The 27,485-nt window shown below is 42.1% G+C and overlaps 1 protein-coding gene across 1 annotated transcript in view; it reads left to right on the top strand.

Annotated features, from left to right (window-relative positions):
- The window catches only part of LOC124275852, a 118,751-nt gene that overhangs the window by 58,185 nt on the left and 33,081 nt on the right, over positions 1-27,485 (top strand). The window contains exons 6-17 of the mRNA XM_046711533.1: positions 1,559-1,686; positions 3,144-3,229; positions 3,385-3,594; positions 4,540-4,593; positions 8,079-8,143; positions 10,925-11,046; positions 11,162-11,253; positions 14,669-14,878; positions 17,350-17,403; positions 18,186-18,253; positions 21,188-21,315; positions 25,558-25,859. Coding sequence (XP_046567489.1) covers positions 1,559-1,686; positions 3,144-3,229; positions 3,385-3,594; positions 4,540-4,593; positions 8,079-8,143; positions 10,925-11,046; positions 11,162-11,253; positions 14,669-14,878; positions 17,350-17,403; positions 18,186-18,253; positions 21,188-21,315; positions 25,558-25,859 — 1,519 coding nt within the window. The remainder of the gene's footprint in view (positions 1-1,558; positions 1,687-3,143; positions 3,230-3,384; positions 3,595-4,539; positions 4,594-8,078; positions 8,144-10,924; positions 11,047-11,161; positions 11,254-14,668; positions 14,879-17,349; positions 17,404-18,185; positions 18,254-21,187; positions 21,316-25,557; positions 25,860-27,485) is intronic.

Below are 27,485 nucleotides of genomic sequence, written 5' to 3'. Positions count from 1 at the left end.
CGAGTGTTACGAAGTTTTCCAAATGCAAGTCAGAATACCGGTTTTCGATCAGCGTATCGCAATACGTATCGTTTTCATGTGTGAACCGGTAAATACCGGTAAACCAGTTATATTGCGCAGCCCTATTTAGTAGTGAAGCTGGAATTTTCCTATAGTATTAAATAACACACAACCATGTCACTCTTTGCTGTATGACAACCTGTGAAGATCCGGGTTAAAATTGATCTTCAGTAGCCCATGCTTGTCGTAAGAGGCCACTAACAGGATCGGGCGGTCAGGCTCACTGACCAGGTTGACATATGTCATCGGTTCCCATTTGCGTAGATTGATGCTCATGCTGTTGATCACTGTATTGTCTGGTTCAGACTCGATTATTTACAGACTGCCGCCACATAGCTGGAATATTGCTGAGTGCTGCATAAAGCTAGACTCACTCACTCACTTACTCACTTTGCCATATGACAACAGGGTATAGGAAAAAGCCTGAAATTTAGAGATTTTACCCTAAAAAGGACCGAAATTTGTTTTAGCCTTGAAAAGGCCAAGATTGCCAGTGGTTTGCTCTAAAGAGGCCCTATATTTAGCAAAACTTGTCTAGTTATGATTTTATGGGACACTAATACATAATAGAAATACCTTACAATGAAAGTGGGTGTTAATTAATCTTCACCGCAAAGCAAAAATTTCCCAGTTAAGTGATGTAGTTAAGAGTTATTTTCCTCTGGTGGTCAGGTCCCACATTTGCCTGACCTTTTCTGCTTTCAACTACTTATGGACCGCCTCCGTGGTGTAGTGGTTAGAGCATCCGCCCGGAGAGCGGAAGGTCGTGGGTTCAATCCCCGACCGCGTCATACCAAAAGACGTTAAAATATGGTACTTGTTGGTCCCTGCCTGGCGCTCGGCATTAATGGGTACAACAAGGACTGGTCGGCTTGGAGTCAGTATAATGTGTCTGAGTGGGGTATTCATGCTTCATTGCGGCATGGTATCTCAGTGGGCTAGCACTATAAAACCAGCTTCAGTCTGGGCTAGTACAAGCAGCCGCACATACACGTACACACGCATGCACGTTGTCATATGAGCGAAATATTCTCAAGTACGACGTTAAACCCAATTCTACCTCACCTCACCTCACCTCACCTTCAACTACTTGTGTGTTATATGTGTTTCCTTCAAATTGTTGATTGGGCCTTGAAAAGTCCCTTAAAAGGCTTTAAATTTGATAATCTGTATGAGCCCAGTACAATTTCAAGGCAATAGGCACTATGATGACATTAGGTTACTATGGTAACTGGACATCCAAGTGTCACTGCTGATGTTGTTTGTGAGCAGAAACTCTCCTGTATCTACTAATTAGTTTAGTTAGTTTTGTTTTACGCAACTTTTAGCAAGATTCCAGCAATATCATGGTGGGCATACAGGAAATCACACATTGTATCCATGTGAGGAATCGAACCCGGGACGAGCGAACGCTTTAACCCATGGGCTACCCCAATGCCCCCTGTATCTACTAAAGAGAGGGGGTCACTTCCTGATGATATTATGTAATATCCCACAGATACTGGGAGACTGGCAGAGGGTGAAGGTCATATCCTACCTTTACGGCAACAAAACATATATCTCTGAAACAGTGAAGTATTTTATCAATACAGACGGACACCTTTCAAGTGCTTACCGTGGAAAGTCGTAAGTACCATAGTTATTTAGTGTTATCCTTTAGTATTGTTCTTTAGTATTGTCCTTTGGTATTGTCCTTTAGTATTGTTCTTTAGTATTGTCCTTTGGTATTGTTCTTTAGTATTGTTCTTTAGTATTGTCCTTTAGTATTGTTCTTTAGTATTGTTTTTTTAGTATTGTTCCTTAGTATTGTCCTTTAGTATTGTCCTTTAGTACTGTTCTTTAGTATTGTTCTTTATTATTGTCTTGAAATGTTTTCTGGTAGCATTTATTTGTAGTGTTATTCTGTAGCATTGTTCTTGGGTAATGTACTATAGTGTTGTTCTGTAGTGCACTGTTCTGTAGTGTTTAGAAGCTTTGATCTGAAGCATTGTTTTGTTGTGTTCCCTGTAGTGTTCGGCAGCAAAGGTAGTTAATATGTGAAAGTGTGAAATATCTGTTGAACTAAGTTCGGCCTAACTACAGCCTCAGTCGTAGGGAGATAGGAAACGTAATAAAGGATTTTACTGAGGAGATATTAGTGCAGAAATGAGCAATGCAGTTTTTTTTCAAAGTCCGAAGAGACTTATTTGGAGCAGACCATGGCTTTATGCAAATTAGTGTGCGATGATATTGTATAACAAATGACACTTTTTGAATGTCCATTTTGAAATTAGACTTAGCTTCATAATAAACGATAGCAGACGTAAAAAATAACAACTTTAATACTGAAACTATTAAGGATGTAGATACCATGGAGTCTCACTATCACTGTATAAAGAAACAGGAAGGAGGGGTCGTCTCAAAAGCAAAACCAAGACGGGTGTTGCTGATGGTAGTTGGGGTCGGACTTGGGGATAGAGATATTAGCTAAAATCTGATAATCAGTAGAGACATATTCAATACACATGCAAAGGCATACAAAATATTTGAAATGGCCCCTTGTGTCTGTGGGCAGTATGTGCATTTCATGCCAGGTGAGTCGATGGTCTGTCGTCATACCTGGCTGAGCGACCTAATTGCCATCTATAGTCTGATCTATTGTTTTGAGCAGCTGTTCGCATTTTTTCTAAGGTTTGCCCGATTTTAAAAGTAAACATGCTTTTCTGGATATCCTATTACACATCCCACTGAACGCCCAGATAGACCGATGTGGGTTATTTCAACATATGCTATTTGCAATTGTGTAAATTTTAGGGATACAGAGTAACAGCCTAAAAACAGTTTTTTTCTATTTCCGACATTACTTTAGTTTTGTTTCTTAGTGTTGTCATGTAAGTTTACTCTTTACACTTGTTCTTAGAATTATGGTGACAATATTAGAAAAGTGATATAAGTGCTTGGGACTATGCAATAAGGGTAGTCTTAAACAGGATGTGAGATGGGTGGTTGGTCTTGGACAGGATGTAAGAAGGTGGTTATTCTTGTACAGGATATAAGAAGATGTAAAGACATACTTTAGTTCATCAGTGTTCCTGACTTTCCAGGAAGAATGCTGATACATGTGCTGATCCCGGAGTCCATGTGCTGGCAGAGGAGGAACAGCCTGGGAAATATCTTTCTGCAAACAGAGGTTAGTGTATCTACATGTTCCAGAGAAATAGGTAAGTTTGTCTACACTTGCAGGGAATGAGGGAATAAATAAGTCCATACTTTGCAGGAATATAGAGATACGTCTATTACCACTCACTAATGATAATGAATGTTGTTTTTAACAATTTTTTTCAGAACTGTTCCAGTTTGTGTACACAGACTACACAAATGCTGTGTTTTTTATGTGTCGGGAGGTGGATGACAGCGGCCATTGCCACAAGGAAAACCTGCATGTAGAAATTATCACGAAGAACTTTCCAATCCCTGAATCAAAGATGGCCGAACTGGAGCAGATTGTGTCTGATCTTTGTCTTGATGTTGAGGACATGATTGAAACTACACCAGGTGAGTCAGAGCGTGGATGTGACGGCTGGGTGACGGAGTAGATGTGTGGGTTTGGATGTGGTTGAGGGGTGGTGTGAGTATGTGACAATGTGTGTATTGGGCTGAGAGCGGATGAGTGGATAAAATAATGTGTCAGGGGTGGAAATAACTTTAAAATTGCTAGTGTACTCCGGAACAGTGGCACATGTAAAATCACTTGCCCTGATAATTTTTCCACTATACCGACCGTTTTGTTGTTGATTTTTAAAATATACAACATAATGAACATTGGAAAGTCAACTGGACACCGGTACAGTGTGATATACAAATTTGCTTGCCCGACACAAAAAAACACTGGCCTCAGATGTCGGGCAATGGGTTGTTTCCACCCCTGTGTGTACAGGATTTATATTACCATTCAGGGTTTGAAATACCCCATATATTTGTGTGCCATGGCACGGTAAATATTGAAATGGCACGGCTAAAAAATGTTCTCTGTGCCCTTTTGACACGCCTAATGTTTTAGAGACATAACTCACATTTAGTCATTTAATCCCCCAAACAATTATTTTTTCCAAATTGAATAATACCATACATATTTGAATGCTCATAAACCGATTTCTTTATTTAACAATAAATTATAAATGATCATCATCATTGTCATTTATTCTAAAAACATGTGGGCATACTCGATTTCTGAAAGACACACCTAGAATATTTGTCTGGTGCCCTAAGGCACACTTAGAAAAAAAAGTATTTCTATCCCTGCCATTGTATCTGAAATCTCATGTACACACCCTCTTCACTTCTGCAAATCTATGGATGATATTACAATACAGGAATTGCTGCAGAATGTTGTGGATAATAACACATAAACATATTAGCTTGTTCATAGTTGTTGGATGCATTTTGAAGTGGGATGGTACTGAGGTACAAGGCTGTATCTTATATTTTGTCTGTCCCCAGGTCTGTGTGCCTTCCCCGAGAACTTCCTGGAGTCCGTGGGCTATGCAGATGATGGTAATACACAATGGCAGCCTAAATCCTTTAGAGTCTTTAATGTTATAAGGTCTTCTGTAGCAAACAGGGGTGGTGGGGTAGCCTAGTGGTTAAAGCATTTGCTTGTCACGCTGAAGACTCAGGTTTGATTCCTCACATGGGTACAATGTGTGAAGCCCATTTCTGGTGTCCCCCGTGGTGATATTGTGGGAATATTACTAAAATGAAACCGGTTCGGTTCAATGCATAAACTCACTCACTCACTTACTCACTCCTCTCATTACTCACTCACTCACTCACTCCTGACTCACTCACTCACTCACCTTCGTTATCACTCACTCACTCACTTCACTCACTCAGAGTCTCACTCACCTAGTGGTTATCACTCACTCACTCACTGGATCCACTCCTCTGGTCCACTCACACACAGCTCCACTCAGTCCTACTCACTCACTCACTCACTCCATGGGTAAGTAAATGTCAAAACATTATAACGGCTCTTCTGAAGGAACAGTATATTTGATGGAAGGCTAAGTTTTCACCATCTTTATTCAACAGTATTCAGTATTCACTCACATGATCCCAAAACCAGATCTTCTTCACTGGAGTTAGCATTCTCCCATGACATTCATGACCCAGTTGCATGAGTGAGAGTGAAATTGGGTTTATGTCGTGCTTGAGAATATTTTGCTCATATGGCTGCATGCATGTATGTGTATGTGCAGCTGCTTGTACTAGCCCAGACTGAAGCTGGTTTTATAGTGCTAGCCCACTGAGATACCATGCCGCAGTGAAGCATGAATATCCCACTCAGACACATTATACTGACTCCAAGCCGACCAGTCCTTGTTGTACCCATTAATGCCGAGCGCCAGGCAGGACCAACAAGTACCATCTTTTAACTGACGCTTGGTCGGGATTGAACCATCGGCGACCTTCCGCTCTCCGGGCGGACGCTCTAACCACTACACCACGGAGGCGGTTAGTTGTCAAGTGTGTACAATCTGCATTGTGTCCCCTAGAGGTCTACAATAATAGGTTTGAATCCCTGATTGTTTATGGGTTTGTCAGCACCATTTTATAGTATTTCAACGAAGTGGTAAACATCTGCATCACTTTTGGGTTTACATCCTCAGACGTTGCACATGCTGTGATATAACTGAAATTTGGTGTTAAACCCAACTCACTCACTCACTCCAGCCTCTACTGACATACCATTCTACCACACTTGTTGGTTGGTGTCAAATCTAATGTTGCACAAGCCTTTCTACAATTCTAGTGAAACCCGGGATTTTTTTTAGAATCCGTATTTAAGATCAGTGAATGAGTTGGGTTTTACGCTGTTTTTGCAATATTCCAACAATATCATGGCAGGGGAAAACTGAAATGGGCTTCACACAATGTATCCTTGTGGCAATTTGAACATGGCTCTTGGGTGTGATGAGTAAAGGCTTTAATCACTAGGCTACCCCACAACAGGGAAACAAATTGCAGATTTTTACATAGTTGACAATAATTTATTCATTTCTGTTATTTTGGTTAACATAATTATCAAGCCCAGAAGTTGGTTTAATGCTATCATATACTACGGCAGTAGTTGACAACAGATGCAAAACTATTGAATTTAAATGCACAAAAGTGAAAATAGTCTCACTAGATGGACTAAGAATATGTTATGAAGTTTTACACAAAACTAAACTCATGGGCCAAAGAAAGTATAGGACTGGAAAAATTATTTTTCCACTGTCATTGACATGGTTATGAGAATTAGACATGCTGGCAATGTTGGCCCCACTACTGGGAAGGGAAATACACCGCAAAACGCAACACGTTCGAACGGTGAGAGTGATGACGTCACAAATATGGAAAGCATGTTCCATGCTCCTAGCACATAATGCACGTGCAAAGTTTCGGTATAAATGTGATGCATCGGTCCCGTCATATCACAGCTGCTGAAAACACATGAAAAGTATGCCATGACTGACGCCAGAACAGAGAGAGAGGGCCATAGGGATGTCCCATATGTGAGCGACGAACATCAGAATTGCAAGAAGATTTGGTTGTAGGCCACTGACGATAGCAAGACTCCTCCAACGATTCAGACAGACAGGTCGAACACAGGACAGGCCGAAACAGCGTTGGGACGTCGCATCAGTTGAAGGACTGTCCTCAGACGTTTTAGAGCAGGTGGAATACTTTGCCATCGACCATTCCGTGGAACATCGACTTGAAAGACTGCAATAGGCAAGACGGGTATACCACTGGCAAGTGCGTGATTGGTGTAGGGTCCTCTTCACCGATGAAAGTCGGTTTTGTCTGCACAAAAATGACGGCCGACAGAGAGTTTACAGGCGACGGCGTGAATGTTTTGCAGCAGCATGCATTCACGAAGTCCATGCCTATGGTGGAGGTGGTGTGATGGTATGGGGTGGCATTATTGGCGACCAAACAACACCCTTGGTCGTTATTCAGAGGAATGTCAATGTTAAAGAGAATCGAAATCAAGTCTTGCAGCCTGTTGTCTTACGTGTCTTGAACAATCAACCAGCAACTCCCCATACAGCAATAGCGACGAGAAACTTTCTTAATCAGAATAACGTTAATGTTCTACCCTGGCCTTCTCGATCACCAGATATGAATCCGATCGAGCATTTGTGGTCGTCATCACCCTCCACAGACAAGACAAGAGTTTGATGTGGCACTGAGGGACGATTGGCAGCGACTGCCAATTGACGTCATCCGACGCTTGACGTCCTCGATGCGACGACGTGCACGAGCGTGCATCGAGGCTGCTGGCGGACACACACGCTACTGACGTTGTGATCATTCTGGAACAAACTTTTCCGTCTTTTATGTGCGCAATTCGTCAATGAATATCATTGTAACTTTGATATTTACCCCCTGACTGTTTGAATGCCAATGTCACCTTTCAGTTCTTTCAACCAGGTGATGATGTGTACACACAGCAAAGTGCAAATGAAATTGCTACAAATTACATCTATTACATAATCCAAATCTTGTGTTGTTTCTGTTTTACTGATCCTCAAAATGACCTATACTTTCTTTTGCCCCCTGAGTTTAGAATGATCACAATATATACCAGATGTCCTGACATACTGTCTGGCTTGTAGTAATAAATGAAATTATTGTTTGTTTTGAAGAGCTGACTAAGATATAATCCTAGGCCTCTGTATATTAATTGGGTGCAACGTGTGTTATATCTGGAATTACACTTTCTAGTAAAGTACAAATTCTAGTACTTTTTTGGGTTGAGTCCCATCCGGGATTCTATCCCACACTCTCAATGGGTTCAACGGGACAGGACACAGCCCCCAAAAGTACTAGAATTTGTACTTTACTAAGAAAGTGTAATCCCAGATATAACACACTTTGCATTTGACCACTTTCTAAATGGCATTCTGTAATCATTAAATGGGTGGTCAATAGTATATTGAATGTATGTTAACATTATTATATTCTTACCCTGAACATTATTTTCTTTACAGATGCAGCTACCAGCCATTGTGACCAGGCTCGCAGTCATGTGCAGGAAGATTTCAATGTTTATGATGTAAGTTTACACAGGTTACCATTAGTGCCAGTAGTTGTTACCGTGTGTACAGGTGGGTGTGATGGTTACCTTGTGTACAGGTGGGTGTGATGGTTACCTTGTGTACAGGTGAGTGTAGTGGTTACCTTGTGTACAGGTTGTTACCTTGTGTACAGGTGGGTGTGATGGTTACCTTGTGCACAGGTGGGTGTAGTTGTTACCTTGTGTACAGGTGGGTGTGATGGTTACCTTGTGTACAGGTGGGTGTAGTTGTTACCTTGTGTACAGGTGGGTGTAGTTGTTACCTTGTTGAGGAATGTCAATCCCCAAGGACTGTCATCCCCAGAGGCAAGAAGCCCATCCCAAGGCAAATGTCAATCCCCGCAACAAGCAACCTCAAGGCAAGACGGTCAACCGAATGCAGTCAATCCCAGCAGTCGTCGATCCCCAAGGAATCCCATCCTCCCATCCCATCAATCCCAATCCCCATCCAACATCAATCCATCCCAGGCACACATCCCAGGACCCAGCAACAGGTAGGTGAATGGAAGAAAGACCCCAGACACAGGAAGACAGGAACACAAGAAAGACACACCACAGGAAGACCTACAGGAAGAAAGACAGGAAGACAGGAAGGAACAGCACAGGTGGTGGAGCCATCCCAGCAGGAAAAGACAGGTGGAGAAAGACCAGGACCCAGGCACAGGAGGAAGACCAGAAAGACCAGTGGATGGACACGGAAAATAGCACGAAGACAGCACAGGTGGAGGAAACAGGGTGGATGGACACGGAAAACAGGTAGGTGGAAAGAAATACAGGAAGGAACACACGGAAAATAGGTAGAAGAACACAGGTGATGGAACACGGAAAATAGTGGGTGTGAAGAAACACGAAGAAAAGGAAGAAATACGGAAAAGGTGGTGGACAAAAGAAGGAGCCACACAAAAAGGAAGGAAGACAAAAGAAATGGACAACGGAAAATAAGGTGAGGATGGAACACCAAAAACAGGTATGTGAAGAACACTTAAAATAGGTGGAAGAGCCAACTTGTGCACAGGTGGGTGGACACAAATGAAACAGGTGGTGGACAAAATCCCTGAGGCACAGGTGTAGTCAGTCTGCACAGAACAATACCCAGGCACAGGTGAAGAATCCCAGCAAGTGGGCAAATGAACAACCTCATGATCATCCCAGGTGGACATCATCCCAGGCACAGGTGGGTCAATCCCAGGACCGACCCCAGGCACACCCTGTGCACACAGGGTGGTGGATCAAAATATGGATGGACCAACCCCAGGCACAGGTGGTGACCACCAGCACAGGTGGTGGACCACAGGTGGTGGATCAACCCAGACAGACCCAGGAAAGGGTGGACATGGAGCACGCATGTGGAGAAAGACAGCACAGGAGACACAGAAAGGATGGACACAGGTGGAGCAGCACCAGGTGGAGCAGCACACGGAAGGAGGAAAGGACAGGAAAAGGATGGAAACACGGAAGGAAAGAGCAGCACGGAAGGAAGAAACACGAAAAATAGTGGAAACACGGAAGGAAACACGGAAAATACAGGAAGATGGGCACAGGAAAGCACGGAACAGGAAACGAAACGGAGCCGGCATGGAAGAGGAGGCCGAATAGGATGCACAGGGACCGAGTGGAGACCGACAGTGAAGATGGAGGGAGCCTACACCGAAATGGACGGAGGAAATGGAGAGGACACGAATGGACATGAGGATAAATAACCGGACACTTGCAGTGAAGACGCGACAGCCCTAACGGAAGAAAGATAAATATGGCACGCAATAATTCTATACTTGCATGGACTGTATTGGGTATTTTCAGTGAGTGAGTTTAGTTTAACGCCACGCTCAGCAATATTCCAGCTATATGGCGGCGGTCTGTAAATAATCAAGTCTTGACCAGACAATCCAGTGATCAACAGCATAAGCATCAATCTACGCAATTGGGATACAATGACATGTGTCAACCAAGTCAGCAAGCCTGACCACCCAAACCTGTTAGTTGCCTCTTACGACAAGCATGGCTTACTGAAGACCAATTCCTACCCAGATCTTCATGGGTGGGTATGTTTTCAGGGTCTGTTTGACAGACTGACAATTTGTTAGAGTGAAGAGAATTCTGTTTGAATGCAATTTGTGTGAGCATTCTCATAATCTGTGAAGTGGCAGTTTTATCCACCTGTTAACTGAATCTGATCAGTGTCTGAGTAGAGTCTGATCACTCCAAGTCAAGTCAGAGTGGCCAGATTATAGAGGTTCCCGTCCTGAGACGTGATCAGCTTGTCTGCAAGGCAGGACTCGGGGGACCAGTAAATGTAGTTACTTCCCCTCAATCACTACGGACAATTCTCATTATCAGAAATCAATTAGGGATAAATAAGGAAGTCATGTGAGACCCGATGAAAGTATCTACTTAGCCGTTCTTTGTAGCCTACATACCAGGGAATAATACAGAGTACAGAGTCTAGGGAATAATTGGGCTTTCTCATAATTGTGCGATGATGTTCTGTTCTGAGGGGCAAAGTTGTTTAACATGGAAGGGGGCAAAGCTGGGGCAAAGTGGTATTCTGAGCTAGTTGATGACGGTGCTGGTGATAGTGATGGTGATAGTTATGTGATATGATATTTGCTGATCCAGATGCTCATGCTGATGTTGATCCTGATGATGATGATGATGATGATGATGTTGATTGTGATGTTGATGTTGTTGGTATTGTTGACGCTGATGTTGAATGTGACCTTGATGTTGATGTTAATCCTGATGTTTATGTTGATGTACCAGTTTCTCGGCACCTGGCATCGGGTGAAGACTACTCCATATTTCTATGGCAACCAGACCTATAGGTCCTGGACGATGCAGTTCTTCATCAACGCAGGAGGATCCCTGTCCAGTGCTTTCATATCGTGAGTTAAAAGCTTTGTTGCTATGGATACAACATAGCATGACTTTTGCCAAAGAAATATATGAAAGTCTGCTTCAGAATTCAATAGCTAATGTAGTGATGATCTTTTGTTCTAGGCGGAACAACAATGTGTGTTCTGATCCCGGAGTCTTCTTACTAGGACTGGAATCTAGAGGGAAATACATCCACACTTACCAGGAATACAGAGGTAAATAAATCTATACTTACCGGGAATACAGAGGTAAATAAATCTATACTTACCAGGAATACAGAGGTAAATAAATCTATACTTACCAGGAATACAGAGGTAAATAAATCTATACTTACCAGGAATACAGAGGTAAATAAATCTATACTTACCAGGAATACAGAGGTAAATAAATCTACACTTCCAGGAATACAGAGGTAAATAAATCTACACTTACCAGGAATACAGAGGTAAATACATCCACACTTACCAGGAATACAGAGGTAAATAAATCTACACTTACCAGGAATACAGAGGTAAAATAAATCTATACTTACCAGGAATACAGAGGTAAATAAATCTATACTTACCAGGGAATACAGAGGTAAATAAATCTATACTTACCAGGAATACAGAGGTAAATAAATCTATACTTACCAGGAATACAGAGGTAAATAAATCTATACTTACCAGGAATACAGAGGTAAATAAATCTACACTTACCAGGAATACAGAGGTAAATAAATCTATACTTACCAGGAATACCAGGAATACAGAGGTAAATAAATCTACACTTACCTGGAATACAGAGGTAAATAAATCTACACTTTACCTGGAATACAGAGGTAAATAAATCTACACTTACCAGGAATACAGAGGTAAATACTACATGTACCAGGAATACAGTAAATAAATCTACACTTACCAGGAATATACAGAGGTAAATAAATCTACACTTCCAGGAATACAGAGGTAAATATATCTATGTACCAGGAATACAGAGGTAAATATATCTACACTTACCTGGAATACAGAGGTAAATAAATCCACACTTTACCAGGAATACAGAGGTAAATATATCTACACTTACCTGGAATACAGAGGTAAATAAATCTACACTTACCAGGAATACAGAGGTAAATATATCTACACTTACCAGGAATACAGAGGTAAATATATCTACACTTACCAGGAATACAGAGGTAAATAAATCTACATGTACCAGGAATACAGAGGTAAATATATCTACACTTACCAGGAATACAGAGGTAAATAAATCTACATGTACCAGGAATACAGAGGTAAATATATCTACATGTACCAGGAATACAGAGGTAAATAAATCTACATGTACCAGGAATACAGAGGTAAATATATCTACACTTACCAGGAATACAGAGGTAAATATATCTACATGTACCAGGAATACAGAGGTAAATAAATCTACACTTACCAGGAATACAGAGGTAAATAAATCTACACTTACCAGGAATACAGAGGTAAATAAATCTACACTTACCAGGAATACAGAGGTAAATAAATCTACACTTACCAGGAATACAGGAGTAAATATATCTACACTTACCGATCAGATTGGCAGCAAAAGCAGCCATGTTGACAAACCATTTAGTGGCTATTACTCAGCCATTTCAGTTGAAATGAGTTCATTTAGCACGAAATACACATTTAGCTCGAAGCGGGGGATATAGTATTAGGCTCCATCCGTCTGTCTGTCCGTTAAGAATTGGAATATCTTAAGAACCGTTGACTTGATTCTTTTCATATTTGGTATCTAGCTTCATCACAGTAAAAGAAAGGTCCCAGTCAATTTGACCTTGACCTTCATTTCAAGGTCAATGCTTGTTATAGAGAAAACTGGCACTCCTTTTTTCTGTAATATTCAAATTTTTTATCTTGTTCTTAATTTATGTTGTTACGGTTAAATAATTGCTGTGACAAAAGGTTTAAGAATCCCCCTTTGAACCAGCAAAATATACCACAGACAAGTCTAAAATATTCAATAATATATTGAGCAAACAATGAGCAAGCTACAATGAATCACAATGCAGATTTCTAATACAATGCAATTGAGTCACAAATCTAAAGTAATGGGTCACATATATAAAATATGAACTCACCAGAGTCCTGGTAATCACAGTGAGATCAGATATTATAAATGGAGCTTGTTTACAAATGAAAGCAGTCAGGCACGAAGTGTCAGGGTCAGACCATGGCGATGTGACGAAGGACGAAGCCGAGGCAAACAACGATAGGCAACTCTAGTGATATCGAAAGTCCCGTGTAATTCCGTGTGTTAGTCCATGTGTCAGTCCTTTGTCTCGCACCACACAACAGCCAGCCTTTATATATACTGACACAGATTCTTGAACTTTCCAGCAAAGCATGACTGTATCATTAACCACTTAGATCTTTCTCGAAACATGTTGAACATATGACATGACGATGTCAACACATAAACATCCGGTCAAGGGAGGTAACTCTGGAGCACTATCATAAAGGCGTGCCGCTAAAATACTGTTGCCACTGAACATATATGACTCGAAATATGACCCACAAACCAACACTCAAAACTTTAAACATCGTGACTCATAATTATTATCACCTAAACAATGTTATTACAAATTACAAAAAACACTCTCGTAACAGTTTAGACTGTAAAGTTCTCTCAGTGTGTTTTTTTGACCCAGTCAAAATCTTCTCTAAAAGGTCAGTCTGATGAAGTTGTTCATGTATTGTCCCTCTTTTGATGATATCATTCTTTTTGCTTAATCTGTTGAATTTAGTGTTAGTTTTTCATTCTCCATATTTTACAGAAAATATTTACATTCAGTGTCCACAGAAGTTTGTGTTGACATTTTAAAATATTGATTTCATATCCAGGTGAGCTACAGTGTCGTGGCAGTATTTGTTTCAAGGGAGGAATGAGGTCGTTACATCCAGACAAATGTAAGAGGGGATAACTAGGGCCCTAAGCAGCTGTATATTAGACTTACAGGGTCCATTGCTAAACAAGGGACTTAGAGACATAAGTACAACTGTGGTCGTGGAAGCTGAATCTAAAGTGAATCCTGATGGAAACGAATCAGGTGTCATCAGTTGTTCTCCATAGTTTAAACTACTGGGTATTGTTGTTCGTTGAGATGCATATAGCCTACATCAAACTCTTAAAAGGAAAATACAATTTTTATCTCACGCACTCTCTTTCTTTCTCTCTCCATCTCTCTTTCTCTCTCTATGTGTATGTATTTTATATATACCATTAAAAAAAAGTAGGGGATATTCCCTAGCCAATGCCAATGCATATGAAAAAAGTAATATATATCCATCCATATCCCTACTTTTTGGATGGTATATATGGTATCTATACATGAGTTCAGTTTTACACTGCTTTTAGAAATATTCCAGCAATATCTTGGTGAGTATATTCTGGAAGTATGAAGATAAATGGCAAGACCACTTGTGTAAATTATAGTGAACATCTTTCATTTCACGAAATAAAAACACAACACAATTTGTCCTACCTAGCCTCCGTTTCAGTTTCATTTTCAGGAAGAAGAAGTTACACTTGAAATGTAATCGCTTTATATGTATAAGTACTTACTGAGGTTATTGTAGACTTGTACATATTTTTCAGAACAGTTCCAGTTTGTGTACACAGACTACACCAATGCAGTGCTGTACATGTGTCGGGAGGTGGATGACAGCGGCCATTGCCAGAAAGAAAACCTGCATGTTGAAATTATCACAAAGAACTTTCCAGTCCCTGACGCAAAGATGGCTGAACTGGAGAAAATTGTGTCTGATCTTTGTGTTGATGTTGAAGACATGATTGAGGGCACACCAGGTGAGTCAGAGCGTGGATGTGATGGCTGGGTGATGGTGTGGGTGGTGGAGTGGATGTGTGGGTGGTGGAGTGGACATGATTGAGGGCACACCAGGTGATGGGTGGTGGTGGGTGGATGTGGGTGGGATGGACATGTGATTGGTGATGGTGGAGGATGTGTGTGGGTGGAGGAGTGGATGTGTGAGTGGTGTGATGGGGCACACCAGGTGGAGTGGATGTGTGGGTGGTGGAGTGGATGGGTGGGTGGTGGAGTGGATGTGTGGGTGGTGGAATGGATGTGTGGACGGTGGCTAGTGGAGTGTGGAGGGATGTGAGTGGTGGGTGGTGGAAGTGGATGTGTGGTGGAATGGATGGAGTGGGTGGTGGAGGAGTGGATGTGTGGGTGGTGGAATGGATGTGTGGGTGGTGGTGGAGTGGATGTGTGGGTGGGTAGTGGAGTGGATGTGTGGGTGGTGGAATGGATGTGTGAGTGGTGGAGTGGATGTGTGGGTGGTGGAGTGGGTGGTGGAATGGATGTGATGGTGGAGTGGGTGGTGGAGCAAGGAATGGGGTGTGTGGGTGGTGGAGTGGTGGATGTGGGTGGTGGAGTGGGGTGGTGGAGCGGATGTGTGGGTGGTGGAGTGGATATGTGTGTGGTGGAGGATGTGGAGTGGGTGGTGGAGTGGATGTGTGTGGGTGGTGGAGTGGATGTGTGGGTGGTGGAGTGGGTGTGTGGGTGGTGGAGCCGGATGTGTGGGTGGTGGAGTGGATGTGTGGGTGGTGGAATGGATGTGTGTGGAGCTGATGGATGGTGGATGTGGAGCAGATGTGTGGGTGGTGGAGTGGATGGTGGGTGGTGGAGCTGATGTGGGGGTGGTGGATGTGGGTGGGATGGTGGGTGTTGAGTGGTGTGGTGGTGGATGAGGGGTGGTGAAGTGGATGTGTGGTGTTGGAGCGGTGGTGAAGTGGATATGTGGGTGTTGGAGTGGGTGGTGAAGGAATGTGTATGGGTGGTGTTGGAAGTGGATGTGGAAGGTGAATGTGGTGGTTGGTGGGGGGTATGGTGGAGTGGATGGCATGGTGGTGGAGTGGATGTGTGGGTGTTGGAGTGGATGGTGAGTGGATGTGTTGGAGTGGGTGTGGAGTGGATGTGTGGGTGTTGGATAGGATTGGTTGATGGTGGAGCGGATGTGTGGGTGGTGAAGTGGTTGTGTGGGTGATGATGTGGCTTTGGGAGGTTTCCTACATTATTTGAAATAAGTTTGAGATACACTGCACATGGTTATCGAACTGTGTTCAGAGAAAAGTATTTCATCTTCTGTATGAACTCATTATTAGCCCTCCATCCATGTCAGGGTTAAATGTGTGGAGCAGACAAGGTCAGATATTGTGAACTCCATCTTGGTATGATTATCTGGGCAAACTGTGACGGGTTTGTAGTTCACAAGTTCAGGAATTGATGGAAACATCCTTTCTGAGACCAGAGTTATGGAGACTGAAGTTCATGTTCTTATCGAGCCTCAGTATCATCAGTGTTGTTAGTTGTCAAGATGACATAGAACAGACAATTTCTGTCAGAAAGAAGTGGTACATCTGTTTCAGATAATAATGATGTGTTTATTATACCTAGAAAACAACAGTGCAGTTATTATACCAATGAAACCATTGTGCAGTTATATGTATTTAAAAAATGTGCAGTTATTATACCTAGAAGGCAAAAGTGCGGTTATTATACCTAGTAGGCAAAAGTGCAGTTATTATACCTAGAAGGCAAAAGTGTGGTTATTATACCTAGAAGGCAAAAGTGCTGTTATTATACCTAGAAGGCAAAAGTGCGGTTACTATACCTAGAAGGCAAAAGTGCAGAGGCAAAAGAGTATATACCTAGTAGGCTAAAATGCGTTATTATATCTATAAGGCATTATACCTATAAGAGTAGCATTATACCTAGTAGGCAAAAGTGGGTTATTATATCTGTAAGGCAAAAGTGCAGATATTATACCTATAAGTCAAAGTGAATACCTAGTATAAAGAGTAGCTATTATACCTAGTGAGGCAAAGTGTATTATATCTAAAGGCAAGTGTGCAGATGTTTAAAACAACAGTGAAGTTATAATACCTATAAGACAAAAGTGCGGTTGTTTTACCTGTGAAACAACAGTGGAGTTATTATACCTTTGAGGCAAAAGTGCAGTTATTATGCCTATAAAACAATGGTGCAATTGGAGTTGATATACCTATAAGGCATCAATGTGGTTCTAAACCTATAAAACAATGGTACAGTTATTATTTTATACAATCATAGTCAAAATACCTCCTATAAAGTCCATGACAATTATTTCCTTTTTCTCTCAACTGGAGGTATGTGTAAAGAATAATCAGAGTTTCAGAAAAAAGGATTTGTCTGGCGTTTCCGACAGTGCAAACATCTCCGACCATGTAATATCGATGTTGTAGACGTAGCGTTCCTGATGTCTAACGTCTCTCTTCAGGTCGCTGTGACTTTACTGAGGGATTCCTCAAGTCAGTGGGATACGACACGAACGGTAATATTGATTAACCCGATTTGAGAGTCCCAGTGGCAGATTAGTCTGAGAGTAGAGGTACAAATTGTAAGATAAGTATCCTGTATTATGTAATATTGTACAGTTTTCCCAATTTCCCAACTGAAGGTTCGGGGTGTTTGTCAAAAAGTCAACCTCAGGTTGATTACTTTAAAAGATTTTAATAATCTAAAGGGATCTTTCCACATAATTATGTCTCTTGGGGACCTGGGTTGGAATTAGTCCCCGTCACTCTGTTGCTTGTTGCCTTGGGGACCTGTTTCTTGTGCTTGTTCCTCTGAAGGAACCTTGGGTTACAATAGGTCCCAGCAATCTCTTGCTTGTCACCCCATGTGGATATGTGGTTAGAATAAGTCCCTATCATTCTATTACTTGACGTAAATATGATCAGGCAATATATTAGTTACTTACCTGATGGTGTGCCATTGTGCTCTGATAGCGCAGAGCATTTTTCACTCAACCGTCAACTGCTCACTCAACCACTCACTCAACCATTCAACTGCTCACTCAACCACTCACCCAACCATTCACCTGCCCACTCAACCATTCAACTGCTCACTCAACCACTCACCCACCATTCAACTGCCCACTCAACCATTCAACTGCTCACTCAACCACTCACCCGACCATTCAACTGCTCACTCAACCATCCAGTCGGTCACTCAACTACTCAATAACTCAACCACTTATACAACCACTCAACCTCAATCTCCCTCAATATGTAACCTGTTTGTGCTCTTCACTGGATATCTGTGTTTCACCAGGTGTAAACCAAGATTACCTGTGCCAGGTGGAGCGGACGAGGGTTCAGACCAACTTTAATGCCAGCCAGGTAAACACTGATTCACTCCTCTTACCCCCTCCACCACAGCCTCCCCACCCACCTATCCTTCGACCACCTCCCCAGCCATCTCTCCATGAGATCAACACTCTAATCCTCCCACCCCCACCACGACCTCACCACCCTCCACTTATCCGTCATACCTGCTTACCTCCGTTATTTGTCCAGACCGACATTTCATCCCTGCCGCACCCATCCCCACAACAGCCACCCCACCCTCTCCATCGTACCTCCCCCACAACCAGAGACTGTCCATCCCTACACCAGCATCTCAACCCTGCCACCAACACAACCACCAGAAACTAGTGTCCTCTATCATACCTCCCCACAACCAGAGACTGTCCATCCCTACACCAGCATCTCAACCCTGCCACCAACACAACCACCCGAAACTAGTGTCCTCTATCATACCTCCCCACAACCAGAGACTGTCCATCCCTCCACAACCAGCATCTCAACCCTGCCACCAACACAAACCACCAGAAACTAGTGTCCTCTATCCTAGTTCCCCACCACCAACTACCTCCATGCCTACACAGCATTCTCAACACAAATTTAAACTAGTAGTGTTGAGGCATACTTCCCCACCACCAACTTGGCCAACACCAACACAAGTGTTGAGGCCAGGTTGAATACCAGTGACGTAATCACCAATGTTTCACTCCTAGTACCACCCCCACCACAGCCTCCACCGTTCCTTCATCCACATACCCAGATATCTACTGTTGAGACAATCACCATCACCCTGCCACCCACTATCCCCACCTCCACCTCTCTTCTCCCATCTTCCTGTGTTGTCATCTATTGACAAGGTCAACACCAGCACCCTCCCACCCCTCTACCTGACCACCCAGCACCTTCCATCTCCCCACTGTCATCTATTGACAAGAGTAACACCAGTACCCCAACCCTGCCACCCCCACCCCCACCTCATCCACCTCATCCACCTCTCCTCCCATCTTCTCCAAGTTGTCCACTGGTGTCTGACAACACCAGCACCCTCCCACCCCCACCTGAACCCCCCACTCCTTCCATCTCCCCACTGTCTCCTAACAGCACCATCACCTCAAACAACCTCCCTCAACAAATAGAAGTGACCCACCCACCCTACACACCACAGAGCTACACACCAGAGCCCTACACACCACAGAGCTACACACCAGAGCCCTACACACCACAGAGCTACACACCAGAGCCCTACACACCACAGAGCTACACACCAGAGCCCTACACACCACAGAGCTACACACCAGAGCCCTACACACCACAGAGCTACACACCAGAGCCCTACACACCACAGAGCTATACACCCAGAGCCCTACACACAGAGCTACACACCAGAGCCCTACACACCACAGAGCTACACACCAGAGCCCTACACACCACAGATTCTACACACCAGAGCCCCAGTACAACCTACCACAGAGCTACCTTTTACCTCTCCCCACACACCAGAGCCCTACACACCAGTTGCTACCCACCATCAGACACAACCAGGAACCACAGCCCCTACAAGCTTCTACCTGACAACCAGATCCTACCTCAGTCCACCACTGTTCCCTACAAGCACCTGTGGCCCTCCAGCCCATCCCAGCCTCCAGATTGACACTAGAGACATCAGACACTCAACCAGGAACCAATATCCTCCTTTCTCCCCAAGCTTCTGCTGACCCTAACCCTGCCCTACTCTCCTCTAATCAGATGTGTCCCCCCAGCCCCCACCTGTGTGAGGCTGCCAGGCCCAGCTACAGCCAGACTTCAACAGTAGTCAGGTATGTGCCTGGCCAGAGACATCCCCATCAGTAATCTGTCACAGGCACAACTCCACCCCCACCTCCAACCCTATATTTGCAGTCCAGCATCTGGCCCCACCCCCAATCCCTGCCTCCAACCTCATAATCCAGCTCTGTATCTGGCCTGGCCTCCTATCCCTAACTCCCATCCACACCTCCACCCCCCATATTCCAGCACTGTATCTGATCCAATCCCTAACCCCCAAAAATCCAACCCCCACCTCCATCCTCATATTCCAGCCCTGTATCTGATCCAATCCCTAACCCCAAAACTCCAACCCCCCACCTCCATCCTCATATTCCAGCCCTGTATTTGACTCCTACCTCAACCCCCAAAACCCCAACCCCCACCTTTCATCCTCATATTCCAGCCCTGTATCTGATCCAATCCCTAACCCCCACCTCCAACCTCATATTCCAGCCCTATATCTGATGCTACACCTGCCTCCAAACTCAAAATTCCAGCTCTATATCTGACCCTACCCCTACCTCCAACCCCATATTCCAAATCTGTATCTGACCCTACCCCCTACCTCCAACCCCATATTCCAAATCTGTATCTGACCCTACTCCCTACTCTCCAAACCTCATATTCCAAATCTAGACCCCCCTACCTCCAAAACCCATATTCCAAATCAATATCTGACCCTACCCCTACCTCTAACCCCATATTCCAAATCTGTATCTGACCCTACCCCTGCCTTCTGCCCAAGAAACTGTACACCTGAAAATTGTATTTAATCAAAATATTATGTTATTTCACCTGCAAATAATACTCGTTTAGATTATGCATGTAATATCATCTTATTGTCATAGTCATCACCATATATGGGTTTGTATTTTCTTTTGCCTGTGATACATATACCTCACATACTCTTCTCTGCGAAAAATATCCCTAAAATATTCATGATATCTAGCTTTAATTGTTCAGTACCTATTACCACTTTGTTTTTCACGGGTTGGTAAGGAAATGTTTAGCTAGGTAGGTTTCCTTTAATGTTTCTTTCTTTAAAAATCAATCCAGGATTAGTAAAGAATGGTGTATCATGTATGATGTTGCCTGGTGTGAATCTTTGATGCATTGATGTATCATTGAATTGTAAAGAACGTGAATATTCCTCTCTGTCTCCAGTTTGTCGGCGAATGGCAAGTTATGAAGACTACCACATTCCGCGGAAACAGAGAAACATTTATGTCGGAGAGTATCAACTACTTCCTGAGTACAACTGGCCATCTTGTCGTGGCCTTCAGTGGTTTGAAGTAGGTGCTATTTTCTACACAACTATCTGTAGTGACAGCCATCTTGTGGTGGCCTTCAGTGGGATGAAGTAGGTGCTATTTTCTATACAACTATCTATAGTGACAGGCTTCCTGTGATGGCCTTCAGTGGGATGAAGTAGGTGCTATTTTCAATGCAACTATCTATAGTGACAGCCTTCTTGTGTTGTCCTTCAGTGGGATGAAGTAGGTGCTATTTTCAGTACAACTATCTGTAGTGATATCCATCTTGTGTTGTCCTTCAGTGGGATGAAGTAGGTGCTGTTTTCTACACAACTATCTATAGTGACAGCCATCTTGTGTTGTAGGTGCCATTTGCAATAGAACTATGTATAGTGACAGCCATCTTGTGTTGTCCTTCAGTGGGATGAAGTAGGTGCTATTTGCAGTACAACTATCTATAGTGACAGCCATCTTATTGTGTTGTAGGTGCCATTTGCAATAGAACTATCTGTAGTGACAGCCATCTTGTGGTCGCCTTCAGTAGGATGAAGTAGGTGCTATTTTCTATACAACTATCTATAGTGACAGCCATCTTGTGTTTTCCTTCAGTGGGATGAAGTAGGTGCTATTTTTTATACTACTATCTATAGTGACAGTCTTCTTGTGTTGTCCTTCAGTGGGATGAAGTAGGTGCTATTTTCTATACAACTATCTATAGTGACAGGCTTCCTGTGATGGCCTTCAGTGGGATGAAGTAGGTGCTATTTTCAATGCAACTATCTATAGTGACAGCCTTCTTGTGTTATCCTTCAGTGGGATGAAGTAGGTGCTATTTTCTATACAACTATGTATAGTGACAGCCATCTTGTGTTGTCCTTCAGTGGGATGAAGTAGGTGCTATTTTCTATACAACTATCTATAGTGACAGCCATCTTGTGTTGTCCTTCAGTAGGATGAAGTAGGTGCTATTTTCTATACAACTATGTGTAGTGACAGCCTTCTTGTGTTTTCCTTCAGTGGGATGAAGTAGGTGCTATTTTCAGTACAACTATCTGTAGTGATAGCCATCTTGTATTGGCTTTCATTTGGATGAACTAGATGCATTTTTCAATATAAATATCTAAAGTCACAGCCATCTTGTTTTGGCCTCCTTTGGGATGAAGTAGATGCCTTTTTCAGTACAACTATCTATAGTGAAAACCAACTTGTTTTGGCCTTCAGTGGGATCAAGTAGGTGCTATTTTCAGTACAACTACCCATAGTGACAGCTGTCTTGTGTTGGCCTTCAACAATAAATTACAACACACATATCACTGAAGTATCTGTGTTAATAATTGATTTTGATTGCGACTGTGGTGAATTGCTTGTATCTTTTTCCATTTATGTAATGCAGAGATGCCAACCAATATGATTATGTATTTTAATAAAATTTGTAAGTTGATATATGCATTATTTGACAATATTTTGCAACACACATATCACTGGAGTAGAAGTGTTAATAATTAAATTGGGAATGTGTTGAATTGCTTATGTCATTTTCCTTTTGAGTAATGCAGATATGCCCACCAATATGACTGCGTTAAAGTTATGATTGGGGGCTAAGATTACATGCTTACATTTGTCCTCCCCCAATTATTTTTCATGAACAATTTACATGGGTAAAATAAAATGGAGTCCAAATGGTTGAAGGACCAATAACATGAAGCATTCCTCTGTAAGACTGTGTCGACCAATGAGAGCCATGCTTTCAATTCGTATAGAGTTTGAATCTTCTCTACATGGTGATGTATGGTTTTTGATTGATTCTCATATTAAAACATATTCAAGTTATTTTATCAATCGATCAAGCTAGGGAACTAATTACTTGTACACTGATATTTCATCAGAACTTCTCACACCAGTAGTGTCATATGATTAATTTGATGTTCACAGAACTTAGACCATGTGTTTCACGTATGTCTAGGCCTAACAGATATGACTGACTGACTGAGTTTGGTTTTAAGCCGCTTTTAATATTCCAGCAACATCACGGCGGGTTAACAGATATGAAGAAGCAAAGCCAGCATAAGAGAATTTCAAACAACATTAATTACATTTTATTATTTTTTAACCTTATGATTACTAGGGCTGTGCAATATGACCGGTTCAGACATGAAAACGATATGTATTGTGATACGCTGATTGAAAACCGGTATATTTCGGAAAACTTCGTAACACTCGGATATTCACAAGTCAAGTCAAGTTCGGTTTGAAGTTGTGTTCTTTATTGTTGTTCAAGTGTTTTGCAATGTTTTGGATCTAATGTTTTAAATATATACTCATTAATGACCAGTGATCTCTGATGTGTCCTGGCCAGGTCAAGTTGCTGTCTAAAATCTCAGGGCTTTTGTTTTTGAGAGTGGAGAAACTTGTTCAAACTAGTAACCACTGCGTTGATGTTAAATTGTTCTTTCATTTGTGCCAAATATTATTCACATTTTTATTTTGTCATTATTAAAAGCTTTTATTAAAGCTTAATCAAGCATAGTGATTTGGTTGTATTTTTGCTTTATAAATCAAGCTTTAACTCGATTATAAGTATTTTAAAAAAAACAAAACAACTTCTGGTTAGTGCAATACATATCGCAATATTTGCTTTCGCATCGCAATAAATCACAATATGAAAATTCTCTGCAATAACCACCCCTAATGATTACTCTTGTAACCTATTGAGTTCCTGATAAGAATGTTTGTTGTCAGAGGCAACTAAACGGGATCAGCTGGTTACTCTCGCTGACTTGGTTGATGCCTGTCATCATATTCCAGTTGAGTAGATCGATGCTTATGATGTCAGTCACCGGATTGTCTGGTTTAGACTTGATTATTTTCTGACCAATGTTTTAACACTTGATTTTTATGTTGTCAATATCTGATGAGTTAATTGTTTACAATATTGGTGTTAAGAATATTCTTCATAAGGACGGATCTTTATCGGAAGTCTGTTAACCAATCTGTAAACATTTTGTGAGTTTAGTTTTACGCCTCACTCAGCAATAATTCAGCTATATGGCGGCGGTCTGTACATAATCGAGTGTGGACCAGACAATCCAGTGATCAACAACATGAGCATCGATCTGCACAATTGGGAACCAAGCCAGCGAGTCTGACCACCCGATCCCAGTAAGTGCCTTTTACGATAAACATGGGTTACTGAAGATCAATTCTACCCCGGATCTTCATGGGTGAGTGAGTGAGTGTAAGTTGTTTAATGCCACAGCGGAGCTAACCACAAATGGGCTTCACACATTTTCAAGGGCAGGATTTGTACCTGAGTCTTTGACGAGAAAGAGTGAATGCTTTAAACACTAGGCTACCCATCTTCCCACAGGATTCAGCGGAATGCCAAATGAGATTTTCATCAAGAACACTCCCTTTATGCTTTTGAAATCGCTATGATCTTATCTTGTCATCTTGACTGTGTGCACAAAAAGAGACTGTAAGAGGAATTTTTACATGAAAAGTAATTCTAATACCCCTTCAAATTATAGACCAATCATGCTGCTTGAGATTACTGAAGCAAATTTTCCAAAATTCTATGTAAAAGACTAAATACATAGACAGAGAAAGGAAAGTTGTATAACCAGAGCAAGCAGGCTTCAATTGTGAATTCCCGACATCAGACAGTGTATTGATCATTGACTATCATTAGAAAATACTTGTGATTACACAAGGACAGAATATATAGTGCCTTCATCGATCTGCTGCTTTCAATTCTGCTAAAGAAAATGTCATTTGTATGAACTCTGGTTGAGTAATGTCAAAGGAAAAAGTTTTAGACTGATTCATAATATGTAAAACAATCTAATGTGATGGACTTCATTGGAGAAAGGTTGTACTGTTTGGAGTTCATGAAAGAATGATATTGTGCAGACATGAGAATTTCCGGGCTTTTTGTTACATTCTGAACGCTTTTGAGATCGATGTAAATCTGTAGTAAAAGACCCCCAAGACCCCAGAATTTCACTGTATTGTAGTGAGTACTAAATTTGTTCCCTCCTTCCAATAAAGTGTCAGAATTTCACTGTATTGTACTGGGCACTAACTTTGCTCCATCCTTCCAATAAAGTGTCAGAATTTCACTGTATTGTGTACTGAGCACTAACTTTGCTCAATCCTTCCAGTCCAAGATCTGAATTTCACTGTATTGTGTACTCGCGACTAAGTTTGCTCCATCCTTCCAGTCCAAGATCAGAATTTCACTGTATTGTGTTCTGAGCACAAACTTTTGCTCTATCGCTCCAGTCCAGGGTCAGAAAACTGCCTGCCTCCGCACCACCTGGAGCTGACCCAGGATCAGCCTGGCCGTTACACTGCCCACATCATGAACATGTCTGCCAGTGTCCAGATAGTGTACACTGACTACAACTACGCTGTAACCCTCTCCTGTAGCAGCATCTCCGACAATGGTCAGTGTCCACAGCAGCATATGAGTGTCCAAATCATCGCCCGGCAGAACCCTGTCCCCGACAACATCATGCACAACTTGGAACGTTATGTATCAGCATTGTGCATCAGCGTGGAGGATATGAGAGATAATGTACCAGGTATGTGTGGAGGATATAAAGGATAATGTACCAGGTATGTTTAGATGATATCAGGGATAATGTACCTGGTATGTGTGGAGAATATGAGTGATAATGTACCAGGTATGTGTGGAGGATATGAGTGATAATGTACCAGGTATGTGTGGGTTCAGGATATGAAAGATAATGTACCAGGTATGTGTGGAGGATATAAAGGATAATGTACCAGGTATGTGTGGAGGATATGAGGATAATGGTAGGATATATGAGTGATAATGTACCAGGTATGTGTGGAGGATATGAAAGATAATGTACCAGGTATGTGTGGAGGATATAAAGGATAATGTACCAGGTATGTGTGGAGGATATGAGGGATAATGTACCAGGTATGTGTGGAGGATATGAAGGATAATGTACAAAGTATGTTTGGAGAATATGAGAGATAATGTACCAGGTATGTGTGGAGGATATAAAGGATAATGTACCAGGTATGTGTGGAGGATATGAGAGATAATGAACCAGGTATGTGTGGAGGATATGAGTGATAATGTACCAGGTATGTGTGGAGGATATGAAGGATAATGTACCAGGTATGTGTGGAGGATATAAAGGATAATGTACCAGGTATGTGTGGAGGATATGAGTGATAAAGAACCAGGTATGTGTGGAGGATATGAGTGATAATGTACCAGGTATGTGTGGAGGATACGAGAGATAATGTACCAGGTATGTGTGGAGGATATGAAGGATAATGTACCAGGTATGTGTTGAGGATATGAAGGATAATGTACAAGGTATGTGTGGAGGATATGAGAGATAATGTACCAGGTATGTGTGGAGGATATGAGTGATAATGTACCAGGTATGTGTGCAGGATATGAGTGATAATGTACCAGGTATGTGTGGAGGATATGAGAGATAATGTACCAGGTATGTGTGGAGGATATGAAGGATAATGTACCAGGTATGTGTGCAGGATATGATGTACCAGGTATGTGTACAGGATATGAAGGATGTGTACCAGGATATGAGGATATGAGAGATAATGTACCAGGTATGTGTGGAGGATATGAGAGATAATGTACCAGGTATGTGTGGAGGATATGAAGAGATAATGTACCAGGTATGTGTGGAGGATATGAGAGATAATGTACCAGGTATGTGTGGAGGATATGAGGATAATGTACCAGGTATGTGTGGAGGATATGAGAGATAATGTACCAGGTATGTGTGGAGGATATGAGAGATAATGTACCAGGTATGTGTGGAGGATATGAGAGATAATGTACAAGGTATGTGTGGAGATATGAGATAATGTACCAGGTATGTGTGGAGGATATGAGTGATAATGTACCAGGTATGTGTGGAGGATATGAGTGATAATGTACCAGGTATGTGTGGAGGATATGAGAGATAATGTACCAGGTATGTGTGGAGGATATGAAGGATAATGTACCAGGTATGTGTGGAGGATATGAGTGATAATGTACCAGGTATGTGTGGAGGATATGAGTGATAATGTAACAGGTATGTGTTGGTTCAGAATATGAGAGATAATGTACCAGGTATGTGTGGAGGATATGAGAGATAATGTACCAGGTATGTGTGGAGGATATGAGAGATAATGTACCTGGTATGTGTGGAGGA

Source organism: Haliotis rubra, unplaced genomic scaffold, assembly GCF_003918875.1.
Source record: "Haliotis rubra isolate DU_JTF1 unplaced genomic scaffold, ASM391887v1 Scf203, whole genome shotgun sequence".
NCBI lineage: Eukaryota > Metazoa > Mollusca > Gastropoda > Lepetellida > Haliotidae > Haliotis > Haliotis rubra.
Note: the sequence above shows the minus strand (reverse complement) of the source record. Positions and strands in the feature narration are given on the sequence as shown.